The 27,356-nt window shown below is 44.9% G+C and overlaps 1 protein-coding gene across 1 annotated transcript in view; it reads right to left on the reverse strand.

The window, feature by feature from the left end:
• Positions 1 to 25,426, reverse strand: part of MLNR (motilin receptor) — a gene marked incomplete at both ends in the record, with an annotated part of 31,173 nt that extends 5,747 nt beyond the window's left edge. The window contains 7 exon segments of the mRNA XM_082859792.1: positions 14,068 to 14,130; positions 18,136 to 18,404; positions 23,324 to 23,631; positions 23,633 to 23,744; positions 24,537 to 24,668; positions 24,671 to 24,841; positions 24,844 to 25,426. Of these exon segments, the coding sequence (XP_082715918.1) occupies positions 14,068 to 14,130; positions 18,136 to 18,404; positions 23,324 to 23,631; positions 23,633 to 23,744; positions 24,537 to 24,668; positions 24,671 to 24,841; positions 24,844 to 25,426 (1,638 nt within the window).
• Between the last annotated feature and the right edge of the window lie 1,930 nt (positions 25,427 to 27,356).

Consider the following 27,356-nt stretch of genomic DNA (forward strand, 5'->3'; position numbering starts at 1 on the left):
TGGATCCAAAAAGATATTGCTGTGATTTATGTCAAAGAGTGTTCTGCCTATGTTTTCTTCTAGGAGTTTTTTTTTAATTAATTACTTTATTTGTTTTTATTTTTGGCTGTGTTGGGTCTTCATTGCTGTGTGCAGGTTTTCTCTATTTGTGGCAAGCAGGGGCTACTCTTCATTGCAGTGTGCAGGCTTCTCATTGTCATGGCTTCTCTTGTTGCATAGCATAGGCTATAGGTGCGTGGGCTTCTGTAGTTGTGACATGCGGACTCAGTAGTTGTGGCTCACAGGCTCTAGAGCGCAGGCTCAGTAGTTGTGGCGCATGGGCTTAGTTGCTCCGTGGCATGTGGGATCCTCCCGGGCCAGGGATCGAACCCATGTTCCCTGCATTGGCAGGCGGATTCTTAACCACTGCACCACCAGGGAAGCCCCTCTTCTAGGAGTTTTATAATATCTTGTTTTACAGTCAGGTCTTTAATCCATTTTGAGTTTGTTTTTGTGTATGGTATTGGAGAATGTTCTAATTTCATTCTTTTACATGTAGCTGTCCAGTTTTCCCATTACCACTTACTGAAGAGACTGTCTTTTCTCCATTGTATATTCTTGTCCCGTTTGTTGTAGATTCGTTGACCATAGGTGTGTGGGTTTATTTCTGGGCTTTCTATCCTGTACCATTGATCTATATTCCTGTTTTTGTGCCAGTACCATACTGTTTTGATTATCATAGCTTTGTAATATAGTGTAAAGTCAGGGAACCTGATTCCTCCAGCTCCATTTTTCTCTGTCAAGATTGCTGTGGCTATTCAGGGTCTTTTATGTTTCCATACAAATTTTAAAAAATTTTTTGTTCTAGTTCTATGAAAAGTGCCATTGGTAATTTGATAAGGATTGCATTGAATCTGCAGATTGCCTTGGGTAGTATAGTCATTTTGACAATATTGATTCTTCCAATCCAAGAACATAGTATATCTTTCCGTTTGTGTCATCTTCAATTTCTTTCATCAGCATCTTATAGTTTTTGGAGTACAGGTCTTTTGCCTCCTTAAATAGGTTTATTCCTAGGTATTTTGTTCTTTTTGATGCAGTGGTACATGGGATTGTTTTGTTAATTTCTCTTTCTAATCTGTTGTTGCTAATGTATTGAAATGCAACAGATTTGTATATTAATCTTGTATCATGCAACTTTATCGAATTCATTGTTGAGCTCTAGGAGTTTTCTGGTAATGTGTTTAGGTTTTCTATGTGTAGTATCATGTCATCTGCAAACTGTGACAGTTTTACTTCTTCTTTTCCAATATAGATTCCTCTTATTTCTTTTTCTTCTCTGATTGCTGTGGCTAGGACTTCCAAAACTATGTTAAATAAAAGTGGCAAGAGTGGACATCCTTGTCTTCTTTCTGATTTTTGAGAGAATGGTTTCAGCTTTTCACCATTGAGTATGATGTTAGCTGTGAGTTTGTCATATATGGCCTTTATTGTGTTGAGGTAGGTTCCATCTATGCCCACTTTCTGGAGAGTTTTTATCATAAATGGATATTGAACTTTATAAGAAGCTTTTTCTGCATCTATTAAGATGATCATATGATTTTTATTCTTCAATTTGTTAATGTGATATATCACACTGATTGATTTGCAGATATTGAAAAATCTTTGCATCTCTGGGATAAATACCATGAGGTATACGATCCTTTCAATGTATCATTGGATTTGGTTCGGTAGTATTTTGTTGAGGTTTTTTGTGTCTATGTTCATCAGTGATATTGGCCTGTAATTTTCTTTTTTTGTGGTATCTTTGTCTGGTTTTGGTATAAGGGTGATCATGGCCTCATAGAGTGAGTTTAGAAGTGTTCCTTCATCTGCAATTTTTTGAAATACTTTCAGAAGGATGGGTGTTAACTCTTCTCTAAATGTTTGATAGAATTCGCCTGTGAAGCCATCTGGCCCTGGACTTTCATTTGTTGAGCGTTTTTCAATCACAGATTCAATTTTAGTACTTGTAATTGGTCTGTTCATATTTTCTCTTTCTTCCTGGTTCAGTCTTGGGTGATTGTACCTTTCTAAGAATTTGTCCATTTCTCCAGGTTATCCATTTTCTTGGCATATAGTTGCCTGTAGTAATCTCTTATGGTCCTTTTTATTTCTGTGGTGTTGGTTGTAACTTCTCCTTTTTCATTTCTAGTTTTATTGATTTGGGCCCCCCTCCCTTTTTTTTCTTGATTAGTCTGACTAAAAGTTTATGAATTTTGTTTATCTTATCAAAGAATCAGCTTTTAGATTCTTTTTTTTTAACATCTTTATTGGAGTATAATTGCTTTACAATGGTGTATTAGTTTCTGCTTTATAACAAGGTGAATCAGTTATACATATGTCCCCATATCTCTTCCCTCTTGCGTCTCCCTCCCTCCCACCCTCCCTATCCCACCCCTCTAGGTGGTCACAAAGCACCGAGCTGATCTCCCTCTGCTATGCGGCTGCTTCCCACTAGATATCTATTTTACGTTTGGTAGTGTATATATGTCCATGCCACTCTCTTACTTTGTCCCAGCTTACCCTTCCCCCTCCCCGTATCCTCAAGTCCATTCTCTAGTAGGTCTGTGTCTTTATTCCCATCTTGCCCCTAGGTTCTCCATGACCATTTTTTTAGATTCCATATATATGTGTTAGCATACGGTATTCATTCTTCTCTTTCTGAGTTACTTCACTCTGTTTGACAGTCTCTAGGTCCACCCACCTCACTACAGCTTTTAGTTTCATTGATCTTTGCTATTGTTTTCTTCGTTTCTATTTCATTTATTTCTGCTCTGATCTTTATGATTTCCTTCCTTCTATTAACTTTAGGTTTTGTTGTTCCTCTTTATCTAGTTGCTTTAAGTTTAAGGTTAGGTTGTTTATTTGAGATTTTTCTTGTTTCCTGAGGTAAGTTTTTGTTGCTATAAACTTCCCTTGTGGAACTGCTTTTGCTGCATCCCATAGGTTTTGGATTGTCATGTTTTCATTTTTATTTGTCTCTAGATATTCTGTTTCTCCTTTGACTTCTTCAGCGATCCATTGGTTGTTTAGTAGCATGTTGTTTAGCCTCCACGTGTTGGTGTTTTTTGCAGTTTTTTTCTGTAGTTGATTTTTGTGTGTGTGTGTGTGTGGTACGCAGGCCTCTCACTGTTGTGGCCTCTCCGTTGCAGAGCACAGGCTCCAGACGTGCAGGCTCAGTGGCCATGGCTCACGGGCCTAGCCGCTCTGCGGCATGTAGGATCTTCCCAGACCGGGGCGCGAACCCATGTTCCCTGCATCAGCAGGCAGACTCTCAACCACTGTGCCACCAGAGAAGCCCCTCTGTAGTTGATTTTTTAAAAAATATTTATTTATTTGGTTGCACTAGATCTTAGTTGCGGCTCACAGGATTCATAGTTGCAGCTCGCAGGCTCCTTAGTTGCAGCATGTGAACTCTGAGTTGCGGCATGCCTGTGAGATCTAGTTCCCTGACCAGGGATCAAACCCAGCCTCCCCCTGGAGTGTGGAGTTCTATCCACTGTGCCACCAGGGAAGTCCCTTGTAGTTGATTTCTAATCTCATAATGTTGTATTTGGAAGAGATGCTTGATTTCAGTTTTCTTAAATCTGCCAATGCTTGTTTTGTGGCGCAGCATGTGATCTATACTGGAGAATGTTCCATGTGCACTTGAAAAGAATGTGTATTCTGCTGCTGTTGGATGGAGTGCTCTATAACTATCAATTAAGTCCATCTGGTCTAATGTGTCATTTAAGGCCTGTGTTTCCTTATTGATTTTCAGTCTGGATAATATGTCCACTGATGTAAGTGGGGTGTTAAAGTCCCCCACTGTTATTGTGTTACTACTGTCAGTTTCTCCTTTTATGTCTGTTAACATTTGCCGTATATATTGAGGTGCTCCTATGTTGGGTGCACATATATTTCCAATTGTTGTTATCTTCTTCTTGATTTGATCCCTTTATCATTATGCAGTGTCCTTCTTTGACTCTTGTAACAGTTTTTATTTTAAAGTCTATTTTGTCTGATATGAGTATTGCTACTCCAGCTTTCTTTGGATTTCCATTTGCATGGAATACCTTTTCCCATACCCTCACTTTCAGTTTCTGTGGGTCTCTAGATCTGAAGCAGGTCTCTTGTAGAGAGCATATATACAGGTCTTGTTCTTGTATCCATTCATCCAGTCTATGTCTTTTGGAAATAGAGCATTTAATCTGTCTACATTTAAGGTAATTATCAATATGTATGTTCTTATTGCCATTTTGTTAATGTTTTGGATTTGTTTTTGTAAGTCTTTTTTCTTCCTTTCCTCTTTTGTTCTCTTCTCTTGTGATTTGATGTCTATCTTTAGTGCTGTGTTTAGGTTCCTTTTTCTTTTTTGTATGTATATCTATTATAGCCTTTTGGTTTGTGGCTACCATGAGGTTTTGATATAGCAGTCTATATATACATAATTGTTTTAAGTTGCTGATCTCTCAATTTCAAATGCATTTCAGATATCCTGCATTTGTACTTTTCTTCTCTCAGGATTACTGGTTTATATATCACTTTTGTGTGTGGATGATTTCCTACCTTTACTGTATGTTTGCCTTTACTGGTAGTTTTCCCATTTAATAGTTTTCTCTTTTTTATTTTATTGTATCTTTATTGGAGTATAATTGCTTTACAATGTTGTGTTAGTTTCTGTTGTGCAGCAAAGTGAATCAGCTATATGTATACATATATCCCCATATCCCCTCTGTCTTGAGCCTCCCTCCCACCTCTCTAGGTCGTCACAAAGCATTGAGCTGATCTCCCTGTGCTATGCAGCAGCTTCCCACTAGCCATCCATTTTACATTTGGTAGTGTATGTATATCAATGCTACTTTCTCACTTCGTCCCAGTTCCCCTTCCCCTGCTGTGTCCTCATGTCTGTTCTCTACGTCTGCATCTTTATTCCTGCCCTGCCACTAGGTTCATCAGTACCGTTTTTTTTTTAGTTTCCATATATGTGCGATAGCACACAGTATTTGTTCTTCTCTTTCTGACTTACTTCACTCTGTATCACAGACTCTAGGTCCATCCACCTCATTACAAATAACTCAATTTCGTTCCTTTTTATGGCTGAGTAATATTCCATTGTATATATGTGCCACATCTTCTTTAGCCATTCATCTGTCGATGGACATTTAGGTTGCTTCAGTGTCCTGGCTATTGTAAATAGTGCTGCAATGAACATTGTGGTATGTGTATCTTTTTGAATTATGGTTTTCTCAGGGTATATGCCCAGTAGTGGGATTGCTTGGTCATATGGTAGTTCTATTTTTAGTTTTTTAAGGAACCTCCATACTGTTCTCCATAGTGGCTTTATCAATTTGCATTCCCATCAACAGTGCAAGAGGGTTCCCTTTTCTCCACACCCTCTCCAGCATTTATTGTTTCTAGAGTTTGATGATGGCCATTCTGACTGGTGTGAGGTGATACCTCATTATGGTTTTGATTTGCATTTCTCTAAGGATTAGTGATGTTGAGCATCTTTTCATGTGTTTGTTGGCAATCTTTATGTCTACTTTGGAGAAGTGTCTATTTAGGTCTTCTCATAGTTTTCTTGTTTCTAGTTGCAGCCTTTTCCACCTAGAGAAGTTCCTTTAGCATTTGTTGTAAAGCTGGTTTGGTGGTGCTGAATTCTTTTAGCTTTAGCTTGTCTGTAAAGCTTTTGATTTCTCCATCAAATCTGAATGATAGTCTTACTTGGGTAGAGTATTCTTAGTTATAGGTTTTCCCCTTTCATCACTTTAAATATATGATGTCACTCCCTTCTGGCCTGCAGACTTTCTGCTGAAAAATCAGCTGGTAACCTTATGGGTTTCCCTTGTATGTTATTTGTTGCTTTTCCCTTGTTGCCTTTAATGTTTTCTCTTTATCTTTAATTTTTTTTCAATTTGATTACTGTGTCTCAGTGTATTGCTCCTTGAGTTTATCCTGCCTGGGACTCTCTGTGCTTCCTGGACTTGGGTGACTGTTTCCTTTCCCATGTTAGGGAAGTTTTCAGCTATTATCTCTTCCAGCATTTTCTCAGGCTCTTTCTTTCTCTCTTCTGCATCTGAGACCCCTATAATGTGAATGTTGGTGTGTTTGTCATTGTCCCAGAGGTCTCTTAGATTGTCCTCATTTCTTTTCATTCTTTTTTCTTTATTCGGTTCCATGGCTGATTTCCACCACTCTGTCTTCCAGCTGACTTACCCATTCTTCCGCCTCATTTATTCTGCTATTGATTCCTTCTAGTGTATTTTTCATTTCAGTTATTGTATTCTTCAACTCGGTTTGGTTGCTCTCTGTATTTTCTAACTCTTTGTTCAAAACTTCTTGTAACTTCTCCCTCTGTGCATCCATTCTTTTCCCAAGTTCTTGGATCATCTTCACAGTCATTACTCTGAACTCTTTCTTGGGTAGATTGTCTAGCTCCATGTCACTTAGTTGTTCTTCTGGGGTTTTATCTTGTTCCTTCATCTGAAACATATTCCTCTGCCATGTCATTTTGTCTCAATTTCTATTTGTATTTTTATGTATGTGGAATGTTATGTTTTTCGACCTTGGAAAAGTGGCCGTCTGTAGGGGATGTCCTATATGTCCCAGCAGTGCACTCCCCTCTTGTCATCTAAGGGCCAATGACCAGCTGGTCCCAGGGTAGGTTCTGACTTGCCTTTGCAGACTCAGTTCCACAGGCTGCTGGATTGTAGTTTTCTTGCTTCTGGTGTCTGCCCTCTGGTGGATGAGGCTGGTCTAGAGGCTTGTGCAGGCTTCCTGGTGGGAGGGGTCAGTGCCTGCCCACTGGTGGATGGAGCTGGTTCTTGGCTCTCCGATGGGCATGGCCATGTCTCAGGGCATGTCTAAATGTGGCTGTGGGCTCAGGAAGTCTTTAGGGAGACTGTCTGCTGATGGATAGGTTGTGTTCCCACCCTGTTGGTTGTTTGGCCTGAGGCACTGGAGCCTACAGGCTCTGGATGGAGCCAGATCTTGGTGCTAATTACCCAAGCAAGATGTTTGCCTCCAACAAGAGTTCAAGTAGATGAACACTCTCTGATATTTCTGCCACCGGCTTTTATGACTCCAGAGAGAGCCATGGCCACCCTCCCCCCCATCCCCCTCTGAGACCAGCATGTAGGTCTGGCCCAGACTCCTATGAAGTCACTGCTTTTGCCCTGGGTCACAGTGTATATGCGACCTTGTGTGCACCCTCCAAGAGTAGAGTCTCTGTTTCCCCCAGTCCTGTGGAGCTCCTGTGATCAAGCCCCACTGACCTTCAAAGCCAAATGCTCCGGGGGTTCATCCTCCCCATGCCAGGCCTTCAGGCTGGGGAGCCTGACATGGGGCTCAGAACTCTTCCTCTTGTGGGAAGACTTCTGTGATATAATTATTCTTCAGTTTGTAGGTTGCTCATCCGGGAGGTATAGCATTTGATTAGATCACACGTGCGCCCCTCCTACTGTCTCATTTGGTTTCTTTTTTATGTCTTTGGATGTAGAATATTTTTTTTAGTAGGTTCCAGTCTCTTTTATTGATGGCTGTTCAGCAGTTGGTTGTGTTCTTGATGTTGTCATGAGACCTTGAGGTGAGCTCAAGGGCCTTCTACTCCACCATCTTGTTTCCAATCCCCCGCTCCTTAGTATTTAAAAACTTAAGATCTAGGCAGTAAGTGTGCTCATTGCTACTGGTATGTCATTACCAGTAGACCCTCTGAGAGGCTAGATCTACAAAACATTTATATCTATATATGTGTGTATAAATACATGTACACACACTCATATAACTGTCTCTCTCTCAATAGCTAGCTAGCTAACTGTCTAAAAGAGTTCACACCAATACCTTCAATTCCAGTCTAGCACACCAGGGTTTTTTCTAGCCTTCCCCCTTGCCATACTTGCAAATCTCTTCTCCAAACAGCAGGAAACCTGGCTCCCATTATTCTCAATATCGTTTTTTTTCCCCCCACTCAATTCCCACTATGTGACCAATCTCCCTAGCACAGTGGCTACCTCCTTGGCTTCCCAGCCCCTGTGCTGCTGCCTCTACAGCCCCTTCTGCCTTCAAGGGAAGGGAAGGGAGGGGAAAAGGAGGGGAGGAGAGGTTGTCAAATGACTTTGCTTTTTTTTTTTTTTTTTTTTTTTTTTTGGCCACACTGTGCAGCATGTGGAACTTCCCTAACAGGGATTGAACCCACACCCCCTGCAGTGGAAGTGCAGAGTCTTAACCACTGGACCACCAGGGAAGTCCTGTCAAATGTTTTTTTTGACTGAATTATTCAGAGAGGGAGAAGAGAAGGAAGGAGGGACGGATAGAGGGGATGGAGGAAGGGAGGGAGGGATATATGTTTACCACAAATTTTCTTGAAAACTAAATGATTCCAAGTAGCACAGCTCCTGCAAAGAATAGGTGCTCAGCATCATTAATTAGTATCCCTCCCCACTTTGTGTTTCATTTGCTTATTCTCTATAGATAACCCAGATCTTTTCCTTTTATTCTAGGTCCTGTTGGTTGGGAATCTTGGTCCTAGCAATGTGTTTATTTGGACAGAATCCTCTCACAGCAAAACAAGCTGAGGTCCTGTGGAGCTCATCATCCATACATAGAATCTATATTGGATTTGTTGATACTGGTGATGTTTAGCAGAGACTGAATACCTGGCTTGTAGAAGAAAATGTACCTCACACTCGGTCTTGCTCTCGTACGTGGAAGGCACACATGACCGGTGACCATGTCTTCTGCATGCCTGGAGATAAGGCAGCCACAGGACCAATAGGGACTCCTGGTGGCCAGTGCACCCTTGTATAAAGGATTGGCCCTAATTTGGTCATTTCAGGCAAAGATGTAACTATAAACACCACCCTGAATCCAGAAATTAAGGTTTCCCAAGCAGTTCTTGGAAGGCAGTTCCTGGCAGCACTAAAACCCCAAAGAAGCAAAGAGAAGCCAAAACAAAATCCAGATACCCTTCATGGAACGTTTGCTTTGTTATGGAGGGCAGTGCTGCCAAAGGGAAATGACTTCTCAGGTTTTCCATATATTGTCCCTAATGGTGTCCCGAGAAAAGTAAACTTGGTGCCACATAGATTAATGTGCTACAAAGTAAGACTGTCCAGGAACCCTGAGAACGTCTGTGCCCCATGAGATGGGAAGGACAGGCAAGCCACTTCCTATGTTACCCTGGGTCACTCTACCATAGGCAGCCTGGGAGTGGGCAGGCAGTGGGCCTGATACCATGGTCCAAATGGGGTCAGGGTCCCCATTAATATGGCATGCTCTGGACTGGGTTTGGGCATTTCTGAATCAGCAGCCTGAAGAGGTTCTCTAATTAGACATGTTAGAAATCAACAGAATTTGGAGGGAGGCGTAGGGATGAGAGGACAGGTAAGAGGAAATAGAGAGGAAACTAATGCAGATGGAATAGCTGCTTGCATCAGTCAGCTTATGTAACAATGATGATAGTAATAATAATGGTATCTTACATTACTCAGCATTTACTATGTTCCAGGCTCCGTTCCAGCTACTTTACATATATTATCTCATTTACTCCTTTCGCAACCTTATTATGAAGTGGGTATTTTTATTATTATCCCTGCTTATAAGAACCAAGACATTGAGTACCTTGATCAAGCAGACACAGCTTGAGAGGGGTGGGAGCAGGATATATATGTTCATCACTTCATTTAATACTCACAACAACCCGATGATACAGATTTTCATCATCTCCAATTTACAGGCAAGAAACTAAGGCCCTTGGACCAGCGACATCAGCATCACTCAGGAGCTTGTTAGAAATGCAAAATCTTTGGCCCCACTTCAAAACTACTGAGGCAGAATCTGGACAGAACCACCGGTCTAGACCAGAGGGCCCAGCGAGTCCCAAACTTGCACGTGCATGTGAGTCACCCAGAGACCGTCTTAAAACCTGGATTCCTGGGCCCCACCCACCCTTGGAGATGCTGAGTCCCTAGTGTTTAGCAGCAGTATTTTGGCCCTCTGTAGAGTTGCTTCCATAAGTTGTTTTTGGCATCACATCATCTACCAACATTAGCTGATATTGAAAAGCAAAATTTTCATACCAGTTTAGGAACAGGAGTCAAAGTTTCATTTTAATTCAGGGGTTGACAGACTTTTTCTGTAAAGGCCCAAACTGTAGATATTTTACTCTGTGTGGGCCACTGGGTCTCTGTCATGTCACAGAAGCAGCCATGGTCAGTACGTAAACAAATCAGTGTGTTTGTTTTCCAGTAAAACTCAATCAACTCCCCCTCCTTTAACTCAGAACCAAGGGAACCTCTGGTGATGGCAGCATGCCCTAGTGCAGAGCGGATTTGAAGAATGGGGATCTTAACATTTGGAAAGGAGAGGACTAAGTAAAATAGCTCATACTGTAGGGGAGGAAAAACAGTTTCCCCTCTACTCTTCTAGGTTCTTGGCTGAGACGCCCTTGTAGCAAAATACAGATTAACAAAAGAAAAACCATTTAAATTAGTATGTAAGGGAGAGCCGCAAAGATAGGAGACTCAAAAGGCAGCCAGGCAACTGAGGCTTATATACCACCCTGAGCTGAGAAAAGGGACAAGGGTCTGGGGCTTCAAATGGAGGAGGGCCATTCATGGGAAGCGGAGAAGAGCAGATGTTTGGTGAACAGATGTTTGCCGGAGGTGCAGATAAGTCTCTCAGAAGAAAAAGTGATATTGGGTAATAGCTCTCTTCCTCGTACAGGGCCCCTTTCTAATTTCTTTTAGGCAGTTAAGAGGGAGGTAAAAAGCTTTTTCTGAGTCTGCTGGGTCTTGACTGCTTTCAGTTCAAAATAATCCACATGTGAAAGTGGTACTTTTTAGGGCAGCCTGTTCTGAACCCCCTCCATACCATATGCCTAGTTAACTTTCTTCAGGCTGATTAAACCATAACACCTTTGGGGTAACTTTTCTACCAGGCTATAAAATCCTAATACTTTATCACTTTCTGCAAACCTCTCATCTCACAGGCTATAAATTGTCACTGTTTTTTATCATTTGTGTTATTAATTAAAAAAAAAAAGGCGTGCCAACAAATTTGCCTTCCCCGAGAATATCAAGTGAGAGTTCCATTTGACAAGGTCCTGCTTTTACTCAAGCAGCCATATTATTTTCTAATAATAGAAAAGGCATTTTAAAAAATCAAGTAATCACCTTCTATCATTTTCCAAGTGTGGGATAACTTTTCTCATTGGCCTGATGAGAAAAAGCCCCATGGTACTCAGTGCTGATTGCTGTAAGGATTACTGTTGGTTATTATTATGCTGTAAAGATTATGATGGTTTTCTAGCTTATAGGATGTCATCTTGGAGTCCCCACAGGATAAACTCTCCTGTCTCCTGTGAATCATGTGACCTTCCTAACCAGACACCAAGGCATGAGTTTCGTGTCCTCACTTTCTCTCTGGTGTTATAATCTTATGTTACCTACACTAGTTCTTACTTAGTTTCTACTTTCTCTATTTCCTTAATGTTTGTCTTATTTGGGGGCATTTTTGTAAATTGTCTTCTGTCCTTTTTGGAATACAAATTCATTTAAATCAAAAAGAATGTTCAGGACTTCCCTGGTGGCGCAGTGGTTAAGAATCCACCTGCCGATGCAGGGACACAGGTTCGATTCCTGGTCTGGGGAGATCCCACATGCCACGGAGCAACTAAGCCCGTTTGCCACACTACTGAGCCCACGTGCCACAACCACTGAACCTGTGCTCTAGGGCCTGTGAGCCACAACTAATGAGCCCATGAGCCACAACTACTGAGCCCATGTGCCACAACTAATGAAGCCCATGCACCTAGAGCCTGTGCTCCGCAACAAGAGAAGCCACCGCAATGAGAAGCCTGCGCACTGCAACGAAGAGCAGCCCCCGCTCGCTGCAACTAGAGAAAGCCCGTGTGCAGCAACGAAGACCCAATGCAGCCAAAAATTAATTAATTAATTCGCTAAAAAAAAAAGAGAATGTTGAAATTTGAGGATTCTTTAGTTCAATGTGCCTTGAGGATGAAGGGGAAGTGAAGCTGGTATCTGCATATTTAGAAAACAACACATGTGATATCGTAACACACCAACTTAAACATAAGGTACTCACATTTAGATGGTCACTTGTATGACCAAAGGTGAATGTTCTTGGCTGACATGTGCATCCCACCTATTTCACCTCATCCCGCCTAAGAACCCTAGACAGTTACTCTACAGTGCTACTTTATTGTTTTGTTTTTGAAACAAAATCCACATTTTATTAGATTGAAATAAACCGCAAAATTGTTCATCTTCACCAATAAGAAAGCAATGTTTTCTGTATTCTTCCTAGGTAAACCACAAAACTCCTGTTTTTGCAAGAAGACCAGTTTTCCTGGTTATGCATATAAATCAAGATGAGGAAGCAGATATGTTCATGGAAAAACACCCAAAGGAAAACAGGCAAAACCAGACAAATCAGTCATCAATGTCTCCGAACTCAGATTCTATCTTGCCTGTGAAACAGTGTTCATGGTACATCTGCTAAAAAGCTGATGTCCAGTTCGGTGGACTTACATTCCCTTGAGGACAAAAGCTACACTGAAATCCTCTTCAGGTGAGCACATGGCTTCTGTCACTGTCTGGTAACTTCCACAACCAGCTATTACAGATTTTTAACAACATACTCCAAACATAATGTACTTAAGTCAGAAGCACCATTGCACTTTATAAATGTGTTCTCCTCCCTTTTCACTCCCTACCTCCTCAACATTTATTTCTTCAAAGAACTGATAACTCAAATCCTGGTCATTAGATCAATGATAATAAACATCATGTCCCAAATGACTTCAGCCCTGCCATTATGCCACCAGGGGGGAATCTCAAAGCAGCACTTTCCATACCGTCTTCTGGGAGAACACAGAAGTCTTCAAAGTCTGCAAGTTCAGATTGTGGCTGTTCAACAGGTGAGTGGTCAGTGGCTGATGGATTTGGTGAGAGGCCTGTTGGCAAATTTACCTTCAATGACTAAGTGGCCTGCATGTACCTTACAACTTTGCCTTCTAATAAACCAATAAAAGGCACCTTTAAAAATTCTCTTGGATATTTTCAGTGATTTCTGAATTACTTTAGGAAGCTCTGACACATTGTGTAGAGTTTTCTGTGTGTGTCTCATGAAATCCAGATCATGTTTTGTATTAAGAGTTACGTTCACAAAGCCCCGTGACTTGACCTCTGTTGAGTCAGTGTTTGGGAGTGTGTTTTGTGATGCTTGCATTCGTGCTTCCTCTCCATCTTCATCCTGGGAAGAATCCGCAGGACCTTAAGCAATACGGAAGCATTAGGAAAAATACATAAATATCAGGCAGCTGTAGAGCCTCATAAATTGTGGGCAGAAGCACTTTATCTTTTCCTCTTTTTCCACTTGAGCCTCTGGGAATGAATCTCCACAGAGTGTCAGGATTGGTAAGTCACTCTATACGTGTTGGCACAGTGCTCCTCTGACATGTTGAGCTGGAGATGATCCGTTTGTTAATGTGAGGGCTTTGAGGTGCTGATCTGGGAATCTTTCTCCAACTTGCTGAATAATGTCCTCCACTGTTGGAACATTGACTGTTTATAATAACCTCAAAGGTTAGTTGAGATTCTAGGTTACCTTGGCAAGCCCTGCAGAACTTCCCACAAAGTTTCATTTGAATATCGTGTTTAGTGACCAAATCTGTGGCTTCCTCAAACCAGAAATCATAATAAAACTCCCTATTTTCCATCACTTCATTTGTGAATGTGACACAGTAGTCGAGCAGCTGGCTGCCAAGAAGATGCCAGAAGTTTGTTGCTGGATTTTTTTTCCCCAACAGCTCTTGTTAAGATGGGACATTTTTAAGAAGGACAAATGAAACCAATGAAATAGAAATCTGTTAACATACTACAGAGCACAAATGCTTGACCAGCTATAAAGCTATTCCCTTCAGCCTGTGTCATTCTTTATACTGTCTTTATATAAAACAAAGGCTTACAAGAGCTCCACTTACATTTCAAAAGCACAATATCCTTCTGCCTATTGAAGAAGGCCCATTTCCTTCAGTTAGTATACCTTTTTCCGTGCTCTAAAAATGGCAGCTATTACATTGTCAAATCCTATAAGCAGCTGCAGCGACTGTTGAAAAAGAGAACGGTCTTCCTCAGGTGTTCTCAATGCAATAACAATAACAAGCCCTGACTTTCCATGAAGAGCAGAGTGTATGGATACCCTGGGAATATTTCTGTAAAAGCTGGGTGGGCAGGACTTTCATTTTGGAAAGCAGTTCACTGGACACAATATATACCTGACCACATCACTACTCCACGATCAGGCTCCACTGTGTGTATGGAGGACATTCTGGACAGGGAGAAAGAGTGATTCTTTCTAACGAGGGAAAGTTAGTAGCATATGAACTGAGGACAATAATGCTAGCTCACACTGAGGATTACTGCATGCTGAACGGTGTGCCAAGTACATTTTATTATTATAAATACATTGCAATAATTATGTAATTAAACATTCAATTATAATATTGCAATGCACTAACTTTTTAAGAAATCAGTCTTTCTGCCTGCTCAAAATGTGTAGTATCCTCTATACACATACAAGTACTTCTATTAAGTCCTTACTATGTGCTGGGCATGGTGCCAGATTCTATACATACAGTTAAATATTACTTCATTATCTGTGGTCTCAGTTGTCACACAGAGATACATTTTTCCAGAATGAGAATCCCCCCCTTCAACCTTGTGAATTAATCGGTCACTTAACAAAATTTTATTTTACTCCACACCTTTGCAGAAAGAAAAATAAATAAGGCCTTTCAAAGTTGCCAGGAATGGATTATATATAAATTAAATGCGTTCAGTTCAACACATTTTGATTACATATTCTGTTTCAGGTGGTTCTGAATCAGACACATTTCTTCAGTTTTGTGATTTAAGAACATCAGTGCGAGTTGCAAATACTCAGCACACAAGTGCCCCGTGCTCCCAGGAGCTTGGGCACAAGCCACAGCAAGAGAGACTGGCTCTTGGCCTGGGGTACAGTTAGGGCAGAACCAGCAGCAAAGCCCTTTACTCAGCTGCTGGGATCCCTTTTCATGGAAGCCCCAAGGCAGGACCACCTCAGCCCTGTTCCACAGCCATTTCCTCTGTAACTTAGCAGCTTCTGGCTCCTGCCCTCAACACTCCATTGAAAGGTTCTCCAAGTTCCTTCCTTTTGCCAAATTCTGGGGCCTTTCCATTACCCTTCCTTTAGGGATACCAGATTTAACAAATAAAAATACAATGTCCAGTTAAATTTGAATTTCAGATAAATAACGAATGATATTTTTAGTACAGATCTTCCCTGACTTGTGATGGGGTTACGTCCTGATAAACCCATCATAAATTTAAAACATCATAAGTCAAAAATGCATTTAACACACCTAACCTACTGAACATCATGGCCTGGCCTAGCCTACCTTAAATGTGCTCAGAACACTTATATTAGCCTATAGTTGGGCAAAATCATCTAACAAAAAGCCAATCTTATAATAAGTTACTGAATATCTCGTGTAATTTATTGAATACTGTACTGAAAGGGAAAAACAATAGCTGTCTGGGTACAGAATTGTTTTAAGTGTACAGGTTGTTTACTGTCGTGATCACGGTCTGACTGGGAGCTATGGCTTGCTGTCCAGCATCACGAGAGAGGATCATACTGCACATAGGTAGCCCGGGAAAAGATCAAATTCAAAATTCAAAGTATGGTTTCTATACAACACGTACCACTTTCACACCATCATTAAGTCGAAAAATCATAAGTTGAGTCATGTAAATTGGGATTAAGTACATCATTTGTATACTTACTAAACTTATACTAAAAAAATCATTTGTTGTTCATCCAAATTTCAAATTGAACTAGTAATCTTGTATTTTATCTAATAACCCTACTTCATTCTCTTTGTATTCTCTGGGTACTTGATCCCTGAAACTCTCTTCCTTTGGGTAGTATCAATTCATCATTTTCCCTTTTTCTGCTCCTCCTGCCTGGTTCAGTGAGTTCTCCAGCCTGTGCTGTAACATCAGCATGTAACCCTAAGCCTCTTCTTTTCTCTCTCTCAGCTTTCTCCTTGGAGAGGTCATCTATTCCTGTCACTTACATCAGTGGCTCTCCAAGTGTGGTCCTGGACTAGCAGCTGCAGTATCACCTGGAAACCAGACAAGTGCACATTCTCAGGCCCGGGCCCAGGCATACAGAATCAGGTCTTCTGGGGTAGGGCCCAGCAATCTGTGTTTTAAGAAGCCCGTCAGTTGTTCTGATGCACGCTAAAGTTTGAGAACCACTTGTTTAAATGATCACTTCTAAGCTGTTGACTCCCCAATCTTTATCATTAGCCCTGATTTTATACCCACACTTCCCTCTGGTATTTCAAACTGGAGTGTTTTGTGGAATGTTACGAAATGGGAGGAAAAAAAAACATAGCTCTATGGTCAAAAAGAATTTCCATGGGGGAATTCCCTGCCCTCCCCCCACCCACCCCCCAAAAAAACAGTTTCCATGGTATTGCAGCATTTCTTAAGATTTGACTATTGGGACCTATTTCCCAGTGGCTGTGGGAGGATGCAACAACAGGATGGCGTCACTGGAAAAGAGATGCATTGAAATGGAATTCATACTAACAATATTGCAAATCAACTATACTTCAATTAAAAAAAAAGGAATTTATTATTGTCCCCTGCTAAACCACCTCTACAGCCTATTTCTTTTTAATTTTTTTAAGTTGAATATTTTATTATTAAACTCTTTCTTATTTTCCTGCAAGGCTGTAGCTTCACTGTATAAAAATAGCACCAGCAAACACAGTATGTTGCAAAATTAAGATAGTATTGTTCTTCATCTGACACTGTACAACTAACAAAAACTTTTCTCCACCTCCAGTTATTTCCAATGGGAAGATCATTAAGTTTTTTGGGGTTTTTTTGGTTTTTTTTTTTTGCAGTACGCGGGCTTCTCACCGCTGCGGCCTCTCCCATTGCGGAGCACAGGCTCCGGACGCGCAGGCTCAGCGGCCATGGCTCACGGGCCCAGCTGCTCCGCGGCATGTGGGATCTTCCCGGACCGGGTCACGAACCCGTGTGCCCTGCATCGGCAGGCGGACTCTCAACCACTGCGCCACCAGGGAAGCCCTCATCAAGTATTTTGACCCAATCCAGGGATGATTGTAAACTGTTATAAGGCTTAATATAACAATGTTATCTTTGAATTACATAATTTTTATAACTAGTTTTACTACAGATAATTTCAGGAATTCTGAGTATTGTAAACTGGAGCCTAGCCTAAAAATCATAGGGTGCTGTGGAAAAGATGCATAGTGTTTATCTGCAGTCATTAGGAAGTTAGGGGGTATTTTCTTCTGGTAACATGTTGCAAGTAGTTTCCTTTGCTACAAGTTGCTTTTTAAAAAATCTATCCACAACTAATTTAAGACAACTATGCTAGATTAAGTTGTTTCATACTAGTTTATTTAGGGGTTCCATTTTCACTCAATAGATTTTATGTGTTTCTCATATGCTTCTTCACTTATTAGTTCATCTAGTTCTGAAGGGTTACTGAGTGTCACATTGATCAGCCAATCATCTTCATAACAAGATTTTTTGGACACGTCCTGGATTTTCTGCCAGAGCTTCATTAATTTCAGTTACTTCTGATGGAGGAAGAAGAGCAGACAAGCAGCTTTCAAACTTTCTAAAGCACCAAACTCCTCTTGTTTGTTCAATTTTGTCCCAACTTCAGGCAGATTACAGTAAGCAACATCTCTCAAAGCTCCCTGTGCAAAATTGCTGATTCCCGCTGCTGCAACACCGTTTTCTGTTGTGATCTGTCTACGTCCGCCTGTGAATTGACGCGCGGAGAGCGGAGCTGGGACTGGGCGCGGCTCCCCGCAGGGCCAGCGTCCCCAAGGTCCGGGCCGTCGCAGAGATTGCGCGCGCAGGCGCAGACGGCAGACCTCGGCGCACACGCCCCGCGCCGCTCGCTGCGCCAAGCACCCGGGCTTCTGGCATCCCTTTCCTTTCAAACACACCTCAAATGTTGGAGTTCTGACTTCCTCTTCTCCGTATGCAGTCAGCCTCTGAGTTTTAGGGACTCAGTTACGATAACGTTGAAAGGGTGGAGACCTGACGTGACTTTGGAGCGTGAAGCAAGTTCTTGTTGAGACTTCGCAGAGTCAAGGCCCGCTCCCTGGGACCCGCAGGCCGGCCCGTCCGCCCGGCTGACCTCAGTAACCAGCACCAGGCACAAGTCCTGGGGCTGCCCCCCAGGGCCACAGGTGACATGGGGTCTCACCTCCGAGAAGGCCCCCGGAAGAGCTGAGAAGGCCTTTTCTGGAGGAATGGAGGAAGAGCGCAAGGAGCCAGTCAGGACTTGAGGGAAAAGAAGAATAGAAGATGTCTAGAAGAGCAGGAAACGGGGTGGAGGCCTGGTGACAGAAGGGAGCAGTCGAGGAGGCGTGGGCGCAGCCTGGCCCGTGCGTGGAAGGACCTCGGCGTGGGCGGGAGACGTTAAGGGGACCGGGGGGCTGAGGAGTCAGGGACCCATCGCCGGACCACAGTCATTCCACAGTTTCTGCTGGAATGTAAATGACTTTCCCATGGATCCACCGCCCAAAGCCACCTGCAGTTATCTTTGTTTACTGGCTTCGTATCTTTTCCTTTATCCTGAGGTAAATACGGGGAAAGGGAGGAAAGGGGTGGGGCAGGGGAAGAGGGTGGAGCGAGAACGGAAGAGATTTCGGTGAGGGAGAGCCTACTGATGGTTCGCAGTCTTGTCTGCACATTGGAATCGCCTGAGGAGCTGTAAAAACCACGTCTGGGTTCAACCCCCAGAGATTCTGATGCCGTCGGTCTAGCCTCTCGACTGGTGCTTCTCAAACTTTAATGTGCGTCGGAGGCGCCTGGGGCTCTTGTTAAAATTCAGGTTCTGACTCAGAAGGCTCCGGGGTGGGGCCTGAAAGTCTGCATGTTAACAAGACGCCAGGTAATGCGCATGCCACTGCTCTGTGGCTCACATTTTCTGTAGCAACCATCTACGTAGAGGCTCCCAGAGAGTGGTCCTCAGACCATCAGAATCAGCATCACCCGGGAACTTGAGAGAAAGGCACGTTCTCGGGTCCCAGCCCAGACCCGCGGAATCTGGAATTCTGGGGATGAGGCCCAGCAAGCTGTGTTTTAACTCTCCCTCCAGGTGATTCTCACGCGTGCCAAAGTTTGGGAGCCACTGCTGTAGAGAATTACAGAGGGGAATAAAAAGCCTGAGGGAAGGGCGCTAATAATCACTGTAATGACAAAGTAATGAATTATTGTGGAAGTAAGACAGAAAGAGAGACCACGTGGAGCCCTATGTATGTTCCAGTTATGAACAGGTATAACCATTACAGTAAAATTAAGACACCACGACTTTGAAAACTGCAGGTTTTAAAAAAAAATTTTTTTTAAGTTTTTTTTTTTATCTCTGTATCATCATAAGTCATAGGAATTATTGGAACATTTTCGAGACTTGCACACTCACTGCAAAGATGAGGGAAAGGAGATGTCATTACTGGACCCGTCATGCTGTGGGCCTGCCTGAGCTGGGGTGGGGCGCAAAGGCACAGATGCAGGAAAATAAGGTGGGGATGCCTGGCACTGGGGATTGAGGATGGGGAAAGGGATGCTCCCTGTTCTGAGGCCACGAGGTTGCCGGCGTCTTGGTTATGGGAGGTGCTGAACCTGGTTGTGTTACTGATCCAGTGTCACCACTCTACCCCACGAGTGCCCTGTGCCTGGATTACAGTACCTAACTGGTCCCAGCTGGCCTCCCAGGCTCAGCCTTCCCAGACCCTGCTTCATTTGCTTTGCAGGCTCCAACTCCTGATTACACCAGTGCCCTTGCCTCCCTCCTCTCTTCCTCAGAGCCCTGTCCTCTCCTCCCTTCAGCACCCACGCCCCCTGTGTGCCATTTTCACCCCTGTCCTGTGCTTTCCCTCTGGCTGACCGATGGCTCAGAATGGACGTCCCAGTCATCTGCTTACTCAGCCTCCATCTCTGTCCACCCACTGGGGTGAAGATCCCTGTCCACTTGAGTTCAACACATATCTACCTGTGGGCAAGAGATGCCAAGGGGGATAAAGCACAGTCTGTCCTTAGGGAGCAAGTTACAAACTCTGGGAACCAGTCCCCAAGACGTGACGGACCAAGTGCCGTGAAAAAGATTCACGTAGAGCATCGCCTGACTGTCTGCCCACACTCAGCTCTCCTGGTCCGGATGGCACTTTTTGGCCCCTTATGACACAAGCGTCTGCTAATCTTTCGAAAGTGTGTGTGTTGTTTTCCTAAGAAGGTGGCCAGTAGAGTCTACCTCTGTCACCTCCTTGTAGCTTACACAGAGTGAGGGACATGCTGAGTGACTGCCACAAAGCATGCCACCCACAGAGCACACGCCTCTCAATGACAAAGGTTCCTGTGCTCCTAGGAGCAGGGATGCTGATTTTGGAAGGCTGCTCAGAGCTGACTAGGTTCTTTGTAATATTTAGAGTTCTGAATCTTTAGAAAGTTGGCTCACAATAGAAAATGGCCCCACAGTTTATGAAAAGCCTTTTATTAAAGCGCCACTTAAAACACTTGTACAATCACTAATACTTATATGTGAATGGTTCCACATACTAGCAAATGTTACTGTTACTTGGGTAGAAATTGTAGGAGAGGCCATGTTCAGACTTTCAAACATCATCAACACATTGCTCTCATGTCCCCTGGACTCCTGGGTCCTCGGAGGTGCTGTGCAATTGCTTCAGAAGTGGGAAAGTCTCCTATAGAAAGGTGGAGGGAAGTCGTGTAGATGACACTAACCTGAAATTCTGCAGGTCCGTCCGATGTGAGTGCTTTTATTGGCCTGTGAGCTGAATCTGAGGTTAGTCTAGATGAACAATCACACATTTCAAGGCAAAAAAGACCATTAAAAATTTGATTGATTTCAACACCATGACATGTACTAATGTTTCTAGAGTATTTTGACATACACGTCTAGCACTTAGCAGTTGCTTGGTGAATATTTGTGGAGTGAATGAATGAAACACAAACCCTTCCCCAAGGTTGGTGCCTCACCTAAAAAAAGCGACTTGGCCTACAGAAAGAGCCCTGCAGGGACCCAGCACACATCTTCATCCGAGGGCAGCGAGAGGTCCCAGACACAGCATCCAGGATACCATCCCCAGGGTGGAGGGAGGCCCACAGCCCAGCCATCCCTCTCCAGTGATCCCTGACTTGGCCACCCCAAGTCTTCCCAGCATGCCCCTCCCCTTTATAGCCAGTTGTTAACACCAGAGGACACTTTCTTCTGTGGTAGAGAACAATTTTAGACCTTAGAACAGCTTTTCAAATATTTTTGACCATGACCCACAATGAGAATATATTTTATTTTACGAACCATGAAAGATACCAACCAATATATAATTGAAACAAAAGTTTCACAACACAACAGTTAGCCTTACTACACATGACGCACTGATTCTTTATTCTATTCGCAATCCAATAAAGAAACATGTGACACACTCCACTCATCTCACAATCCACTAATGGGTAAGATCGGCATTTTGAAAACAGGTGCACAGCAATCCACAGGAGGGATGGAATTCAGATACTCCATCTCAGGGACCCAGTGGCAAGAAAGGATGATCCTTCTCTGCCCACACCTGGGAACACACCTAGGTCACAGGAAAGGGTGATGCAAATCCCTCTTTTCTAGAATCTGAACAAGAAAACTCAAAGGAGAGGTCTTTGCTTCTATATCTAAAATATTATACTACATATAACATATCAGTAAGTTTCTTAGCCATGATTTTCTACAGGGAAGAAGCCGCTTCTGACTGTCCCAGAGAGGAACTCCCGAGAGAAGAAAGACTGTGTGGTTGCATCTCCAGGACGTTCCCCCTTAGTGCCACCAAGCAGGGGAGTGGCTGTGGCACAAGGCTGGCACCTGCACCGTGAGACCCTCCATCAGTGTCCCCAGCAACAACTTCTCAGAGCCTCTGATGGGATATTTTGTGTTGTGACTCTTGGGAAGGTGGGTACAGCATGCACTGTTCTTCTGCCATATGTGACCACAGAATCCTTTTTTCAAATACTCCCTGAAAATCTGCAGAACACAGTTTAGGGACCACTGCCCCAAGTTGGAAGAAACACAGTGTAGACGGGGGACTTCTTCACTGCCACACCAGTTGAGGGCAGGGCCAGGGTGTTAAGACACTTCAAGGGGACTTGAAGGCATCACTGTACATAGTCAATCACATGAAAAAGCAAAGGACCTTGTCAGCGTGTGGAGCGGACCCTTGTTTATGGAGTCACCATTTGTAGTTTACAGCTGACCTAGTTGTATCCTGCCTACCTCCAGGGGGCGCCATTCATAAGACCCTGGGTTGACTGAGGCCCTTTGGAGTCCAGCGAGGCAGTAGGAGCCCTCCAAAAACAGGTTTATGTTTTAAACTGTAAAAACTAAAACAGAGTTACAGAGTTGTTGGCCAGAATGTCCAGCACAGTCTCTCTCACCCTTGAGTACATCCATTGACTCTCGTTTTTTCTGTTAGTGCAGCTTCTCGGGGTGGGAGTGGGTAAGGCTCTTAAGAGTTTTCAGACTCAGACCCCAGACTTGGTTCCATCATTGCTTATCCCACCAAGCTGAGGCGAATAAGGCGTATTAAAGCTCTTATCAATGTGATCAACAGTCACTTTGTGGAAGATACATCCTGCTGCAGCTCCCTGCCCTCAGACTTCGGTACCCAGGTTCTGAAAGAGGGTACTGTGCCTAAACTTAACGATTTGCTCTGAGCCTGAGAGAGGCGGGACCCCTGAACACTGCACTCTACCCAGAATTCCTTTCACTTGTTTCTAAACATTTTTTGCTGTCATATATAAGCATTAAGTAATTTCTTGGATTAAAACTCTCATCATCCTGGATTCCTTGTAGATGCACCGTCACATTTATATCCAAAACATAAAACAAAATACACCTCTGACCTCACAGGTGACAATTTTTACGGGAGCATCTCTCTGAATCACTTGTTAACTGGAAAATGAGTGGTCATATTTCCCCAGAGTAGAAGAATGAGGACTTACAAAACCTCCCCAGAGAACATTTTGTGATGTGGGATATCAGGAGGATAAAATGAACGTCCCCAGGGGGGTACATGAAAGGAAAACCAGAGAGACTGGTACAGTTACATTGCATACCTTTGTTTAAAAAAAAAAAATCATGCTAAGTTGCTGACCAACTTGCAAAATGTCAACCACTCTTTCTAATTCTCCCTAACAGCTTCGGTTCCCCCCCTCGCAGTTCTCTTCTTCCTGCAGACCTGTTTTCCCTTCAGTCCCAGAGCTGTGGGATGAGGCACTGTGTTTGGCCATGCTGGTTGCTGGTGTCTGTACATTAGCGCTGGTCTCGGTGCAGCCAGCCATGTCTCCTCCAGGGTCCCCCCCAGCCTCCCTGCTTCTGCAGAAACGTCTCTGTCTGGACCGCCTGGCTAGTAGCAGTTTCCAGGCCGCTGCTCTATACTTCTTTGAAATGAGGTTGTAGAGGATGGGGTTGATGGATGTGCTCAGATAGAAAAGTTGCAGGGCACAGTGTTAAAGTACTATAGAAGTACATCATCCCGGAATCTTTGGTATTTATGTAAATGATTCTGCCAACGTGGAAAGGCAGCCAGCAAACTATAAACGCCAGAACCACCACCACTGCAAAACAAGACATAGGCGCCAGAATTAGCTAAAGCATCCGAAAACAAATAAGCATCCCCAGGAAACCAGTTGAAATAATAAGTAAAAGCAAAATAAATAAAACTCTTGCCTAGCCAAATCCCCACCCCAGAAAAACTACCAGGTTGCAGACAGCATCGATATTAGCTTTAAAGCTGAGTATTCGGCTCATACATTTACTATCAAGGCCTGACATAAACCAGAAGGAGTGATTTCTACTAACAAGCTGTTCTGGCAGGCTTCCTTCCACAAACCCACTTCGTTGACATGTTCTCTGTTTTCGGTTGAAAAGAACTCTGCAACAAGTCTGCACAATCTTTATTTTTTTGATATGGGCATGATTCACTTTAGTCTTCAGGATAACATAACATTAAGTAAAGAAACTTTATCTTAACGTGAGCTATCCCGTCTTCTCCAGGGTTCTGTAATTCCATAACTGCAGCATCAAACAGAGACAGGCAGTTGGCTTAAGAGCCTGCAATTATCCATCTTGGATCAGCCCAGCTCGCTGATCACAGAGGCTTTGGGAAATAATTGCTGCTTACAGGACCCAGATATCCCACTCTCAAGGGACGCCTGGGGTGACCCAGAGCCCTTGGAGGACGGGAGATGGTTTTCTCTGGAGACTAGAAGGAGAAGCAGGTGGAGGCTGGGGTAGAACGACAGAATGAAACGTGGCCAGAAGAGGCGCCGAGGGCTGGGAGACCAGGGGAAGGCGACACAGCCTGGACCGTGGGTTGGGGTGTTTGGAACAGAGGCGACGCCACTCACGCAGGACGCGGACCGTCTGCTGGTGTCCCTTCTCCCGAGCGAAGGTGGCCGGGCCTCGCAGCGGCCCGCGGCTCCTCCACAGCTCCCGCCCGATGAGCCCGTAGAGGACGCTGAGGCACAGGAAGGGCAGGCGGTGGTGACCCACAGCATGACGCACAGCGCGCCCCGCTGCGCCGGGCTCGGCCGGCACTCCTGGCTGAACAGCGCCGCGGCCGCCGCCGCCTCGGGCCCCGACGGCGGGGACAGCGGTGGCGCCCGCGAGGACCCGAGGAGTGGCGGTGGCGGCGGGGCGAGGGGGTGAGCTAAGCGGTGCCGTTAAGGTCCTGGACCGCGTAGCGGCCGGGGTCCTGCTCGACGCCCACCAGAAAGAAGAAGGGCCCGGCGGAGAGCAGCGCCACGGTCCAGAGCGCGGCGATGACCGCGCGGACGCGGCGGCGGGTGACGAGGTCGCGGGTCCGGAGCGGGCGACAGATGGCGAGGTAGCGCTCGAGGCTGAGCGCCGTCATGTGCAGCAGCGTGGCGTAGGTGCAGCCCTCGCCCACGTAGAGCGAGAGGCGGCAGAGCAGCGTACCGAACACCCAGGGCCGGGAGCGCCAGAGGCGGTACAGGTCGAAAGGGAGCCCGAGCAGGATGAGCAGGTCAGACACGGCCATGCTGCCCAGGTACAAGCTGGTGGTGGTCCGCATGTCCCGGTAGCGCCCGATCAGCAGCACCGTCATCACGTTGCCGCTCACCCCGACGGCGAACAGGCCCAGGCACACGGCGGTCACTGGCACCAGCGACCCCAGGGGGAAGGGCGAGCAACGACGCTCGTCGCAAGGCAGCACCTCTGCCCACGGCGGCTCCCCCGCGCCCTCCGAGCCGTCGCTGCGGTTCTCGACGCTGCCCATGGGCGCGCCGCGCCCCCGGGCCGGGCCAGGAGCCTAGCGCCTGGTCCCAAGGCAAAAGCGCTTCCTTTGGCGGCCGGTGCGCGCTGGGCGCGCCAAACCCCTGCCGCTTGCACAGCCCGAGCCCAGCGGCACCGCGCGCGGGAACGTGGCTCTGCAGGGTCCGCCTTGAGGGCTGCCAACCAGGCGAAGCGCAGTCCCCACCCCCAGTCACCGCCCGGCCTGCCTCGGCCCCGCTTCCGCTCCCAGGCCCGTGGTATTCCACGTATTCCAGGCGCTTCCCTCCCCACCAACTGAACGCGGGAGGCGGCCGCCACGGACGAGCCCCGCCCAGACGCGGGAAGCGATTCCTGAACTCCAGCGAGGTTGGTTACTGGACCCAGCGGAGCTTGGGCTCTTTTGTAGGTTGGGTTCAGAGGGGAACCTTCCGAGGGACCTCGGCTGGTGGCTCCGTCTTGACGGTTCGGGAAGGTGCCGCAATACCAATAATAGGAGAGGAGCCTAGACCAGAATCTAGAGCCCCTCCCGGGTTCTGGTCGCGGCTCAACAACCGAATCATCTCGGATCAGTCCCAGCCTTGCTTGCCCAGCCAGTTCTCCTCTTCTGTAAATTTTCAAGCGGTGATGGAGTTGACCGAGTAATTTCAACGATGTCTATGACTCTGAAATCTATGGATATGACCACGGCTATTCATTTTAAAGAACAAGGCTTAAGTATTTACGTTTACCTCTGCGTACTTAAACGTGTGCTCTTTTGTTCCTGTGTACAAAATATGCTATAAATGTAATAAAGCAGAGTATTGGCCAACACCAGAAAGAACTAAAATTCTGGGGAAGAGACTAAAAACTGGTTTATGAGTCAATTCATTGTGGTCCTAATGACAATAGCTGACACTGAGAGCTCAGGATGTATTTGGTGCTGTGCTTTCCATTTAATCTTCAAGTCCTTAGAACAGAGTTTTTTTTTTTATTTCTTCATGGATAGACGCTCCTCTAGAGGTTTTTCCATCCATCCGACTGTGGTTTAAATCCTCAACTTCTTTTCCCAAGGTTCCCTTCCTCTTTCTGGAACTGAAACCAGGCTTTGCTCTAGTGCCTCGCATCCCCGCCCCGTTCCCCGTGGTCCTCTTTCACAAGCAGAGCCATGGGCTGCGAGGAGGGGTACCTGTCACCTTCCTCATCATTGCTCTTCCCAGCCATCCTAAAACCTACCTTTGAATCTAACTTCCTCACACTCTGCCCTCTGCAGCCCCCTCCCCCACCGCTCACCCTCATTCTTGAGAATTTGGGTGCCTGACCTTCACTCTCTCGAGCACTTCTCCTAAAATTCACACCCCTGCACAATTCCCCTGCCTCTCCTTTCTATCAATGGTCTTGTCCTCCCCCCCATCTCAGGCAGCGGTTCCTGTGTACATCCCTTACACCTTATCATTACCAGGACCTGGGAGCTCGCCTTCATCTCAATTTCAGCCCTCCCAGATTCTGACCTTCACCCTCTGTCTTTCTAGCTCACTTTCTCTAATACCTCAACTCCTACAATCCTTCAACCGCGCTGGGACCTCCATTCGGCTTCTCCTCCTACCTTCTCCTTGTCCCTCACCTGCCTCAAGTCCACGCTTCCCCACTTTAATGGATTTAAACTCCGAGAGCAATACTAATCGCCCCAAGGAAAACACCCTCAATTCCCGTGCTCTTTTCTCTGTTGTCATACTTGTCTCCTTACGAGAGCACAACCATAACCCTGGTTAAGTGGAACCCTCTGCTTACTCTGTGCAGTCTCCCAAGCACCTAGAGTTGTTTCACTTGAAATTCACAACCTCTAGCTGGATGCTTAGTTTTCTCCCACCATCCTCATACTTATCCTATTTAATTCGCTCTCTCGCCCTCCAAACCACTCTTTCGTACATCCTCCTCTCTCCTTAATCCCCAAGACC

This window comes from Leucopleurus acutus (assembly GCF_964270905.1).
Source record: "Leucopleurus acutus genome assembly, chromosome: 18".
NCBI classification, from domain to species: domain Eukaryota; kingdom Metazoa; phylum Chordata; class Mammalia; order Artiodactyla; family Delphinidae; genus Leucopleurus; species Leucopleurus acutus.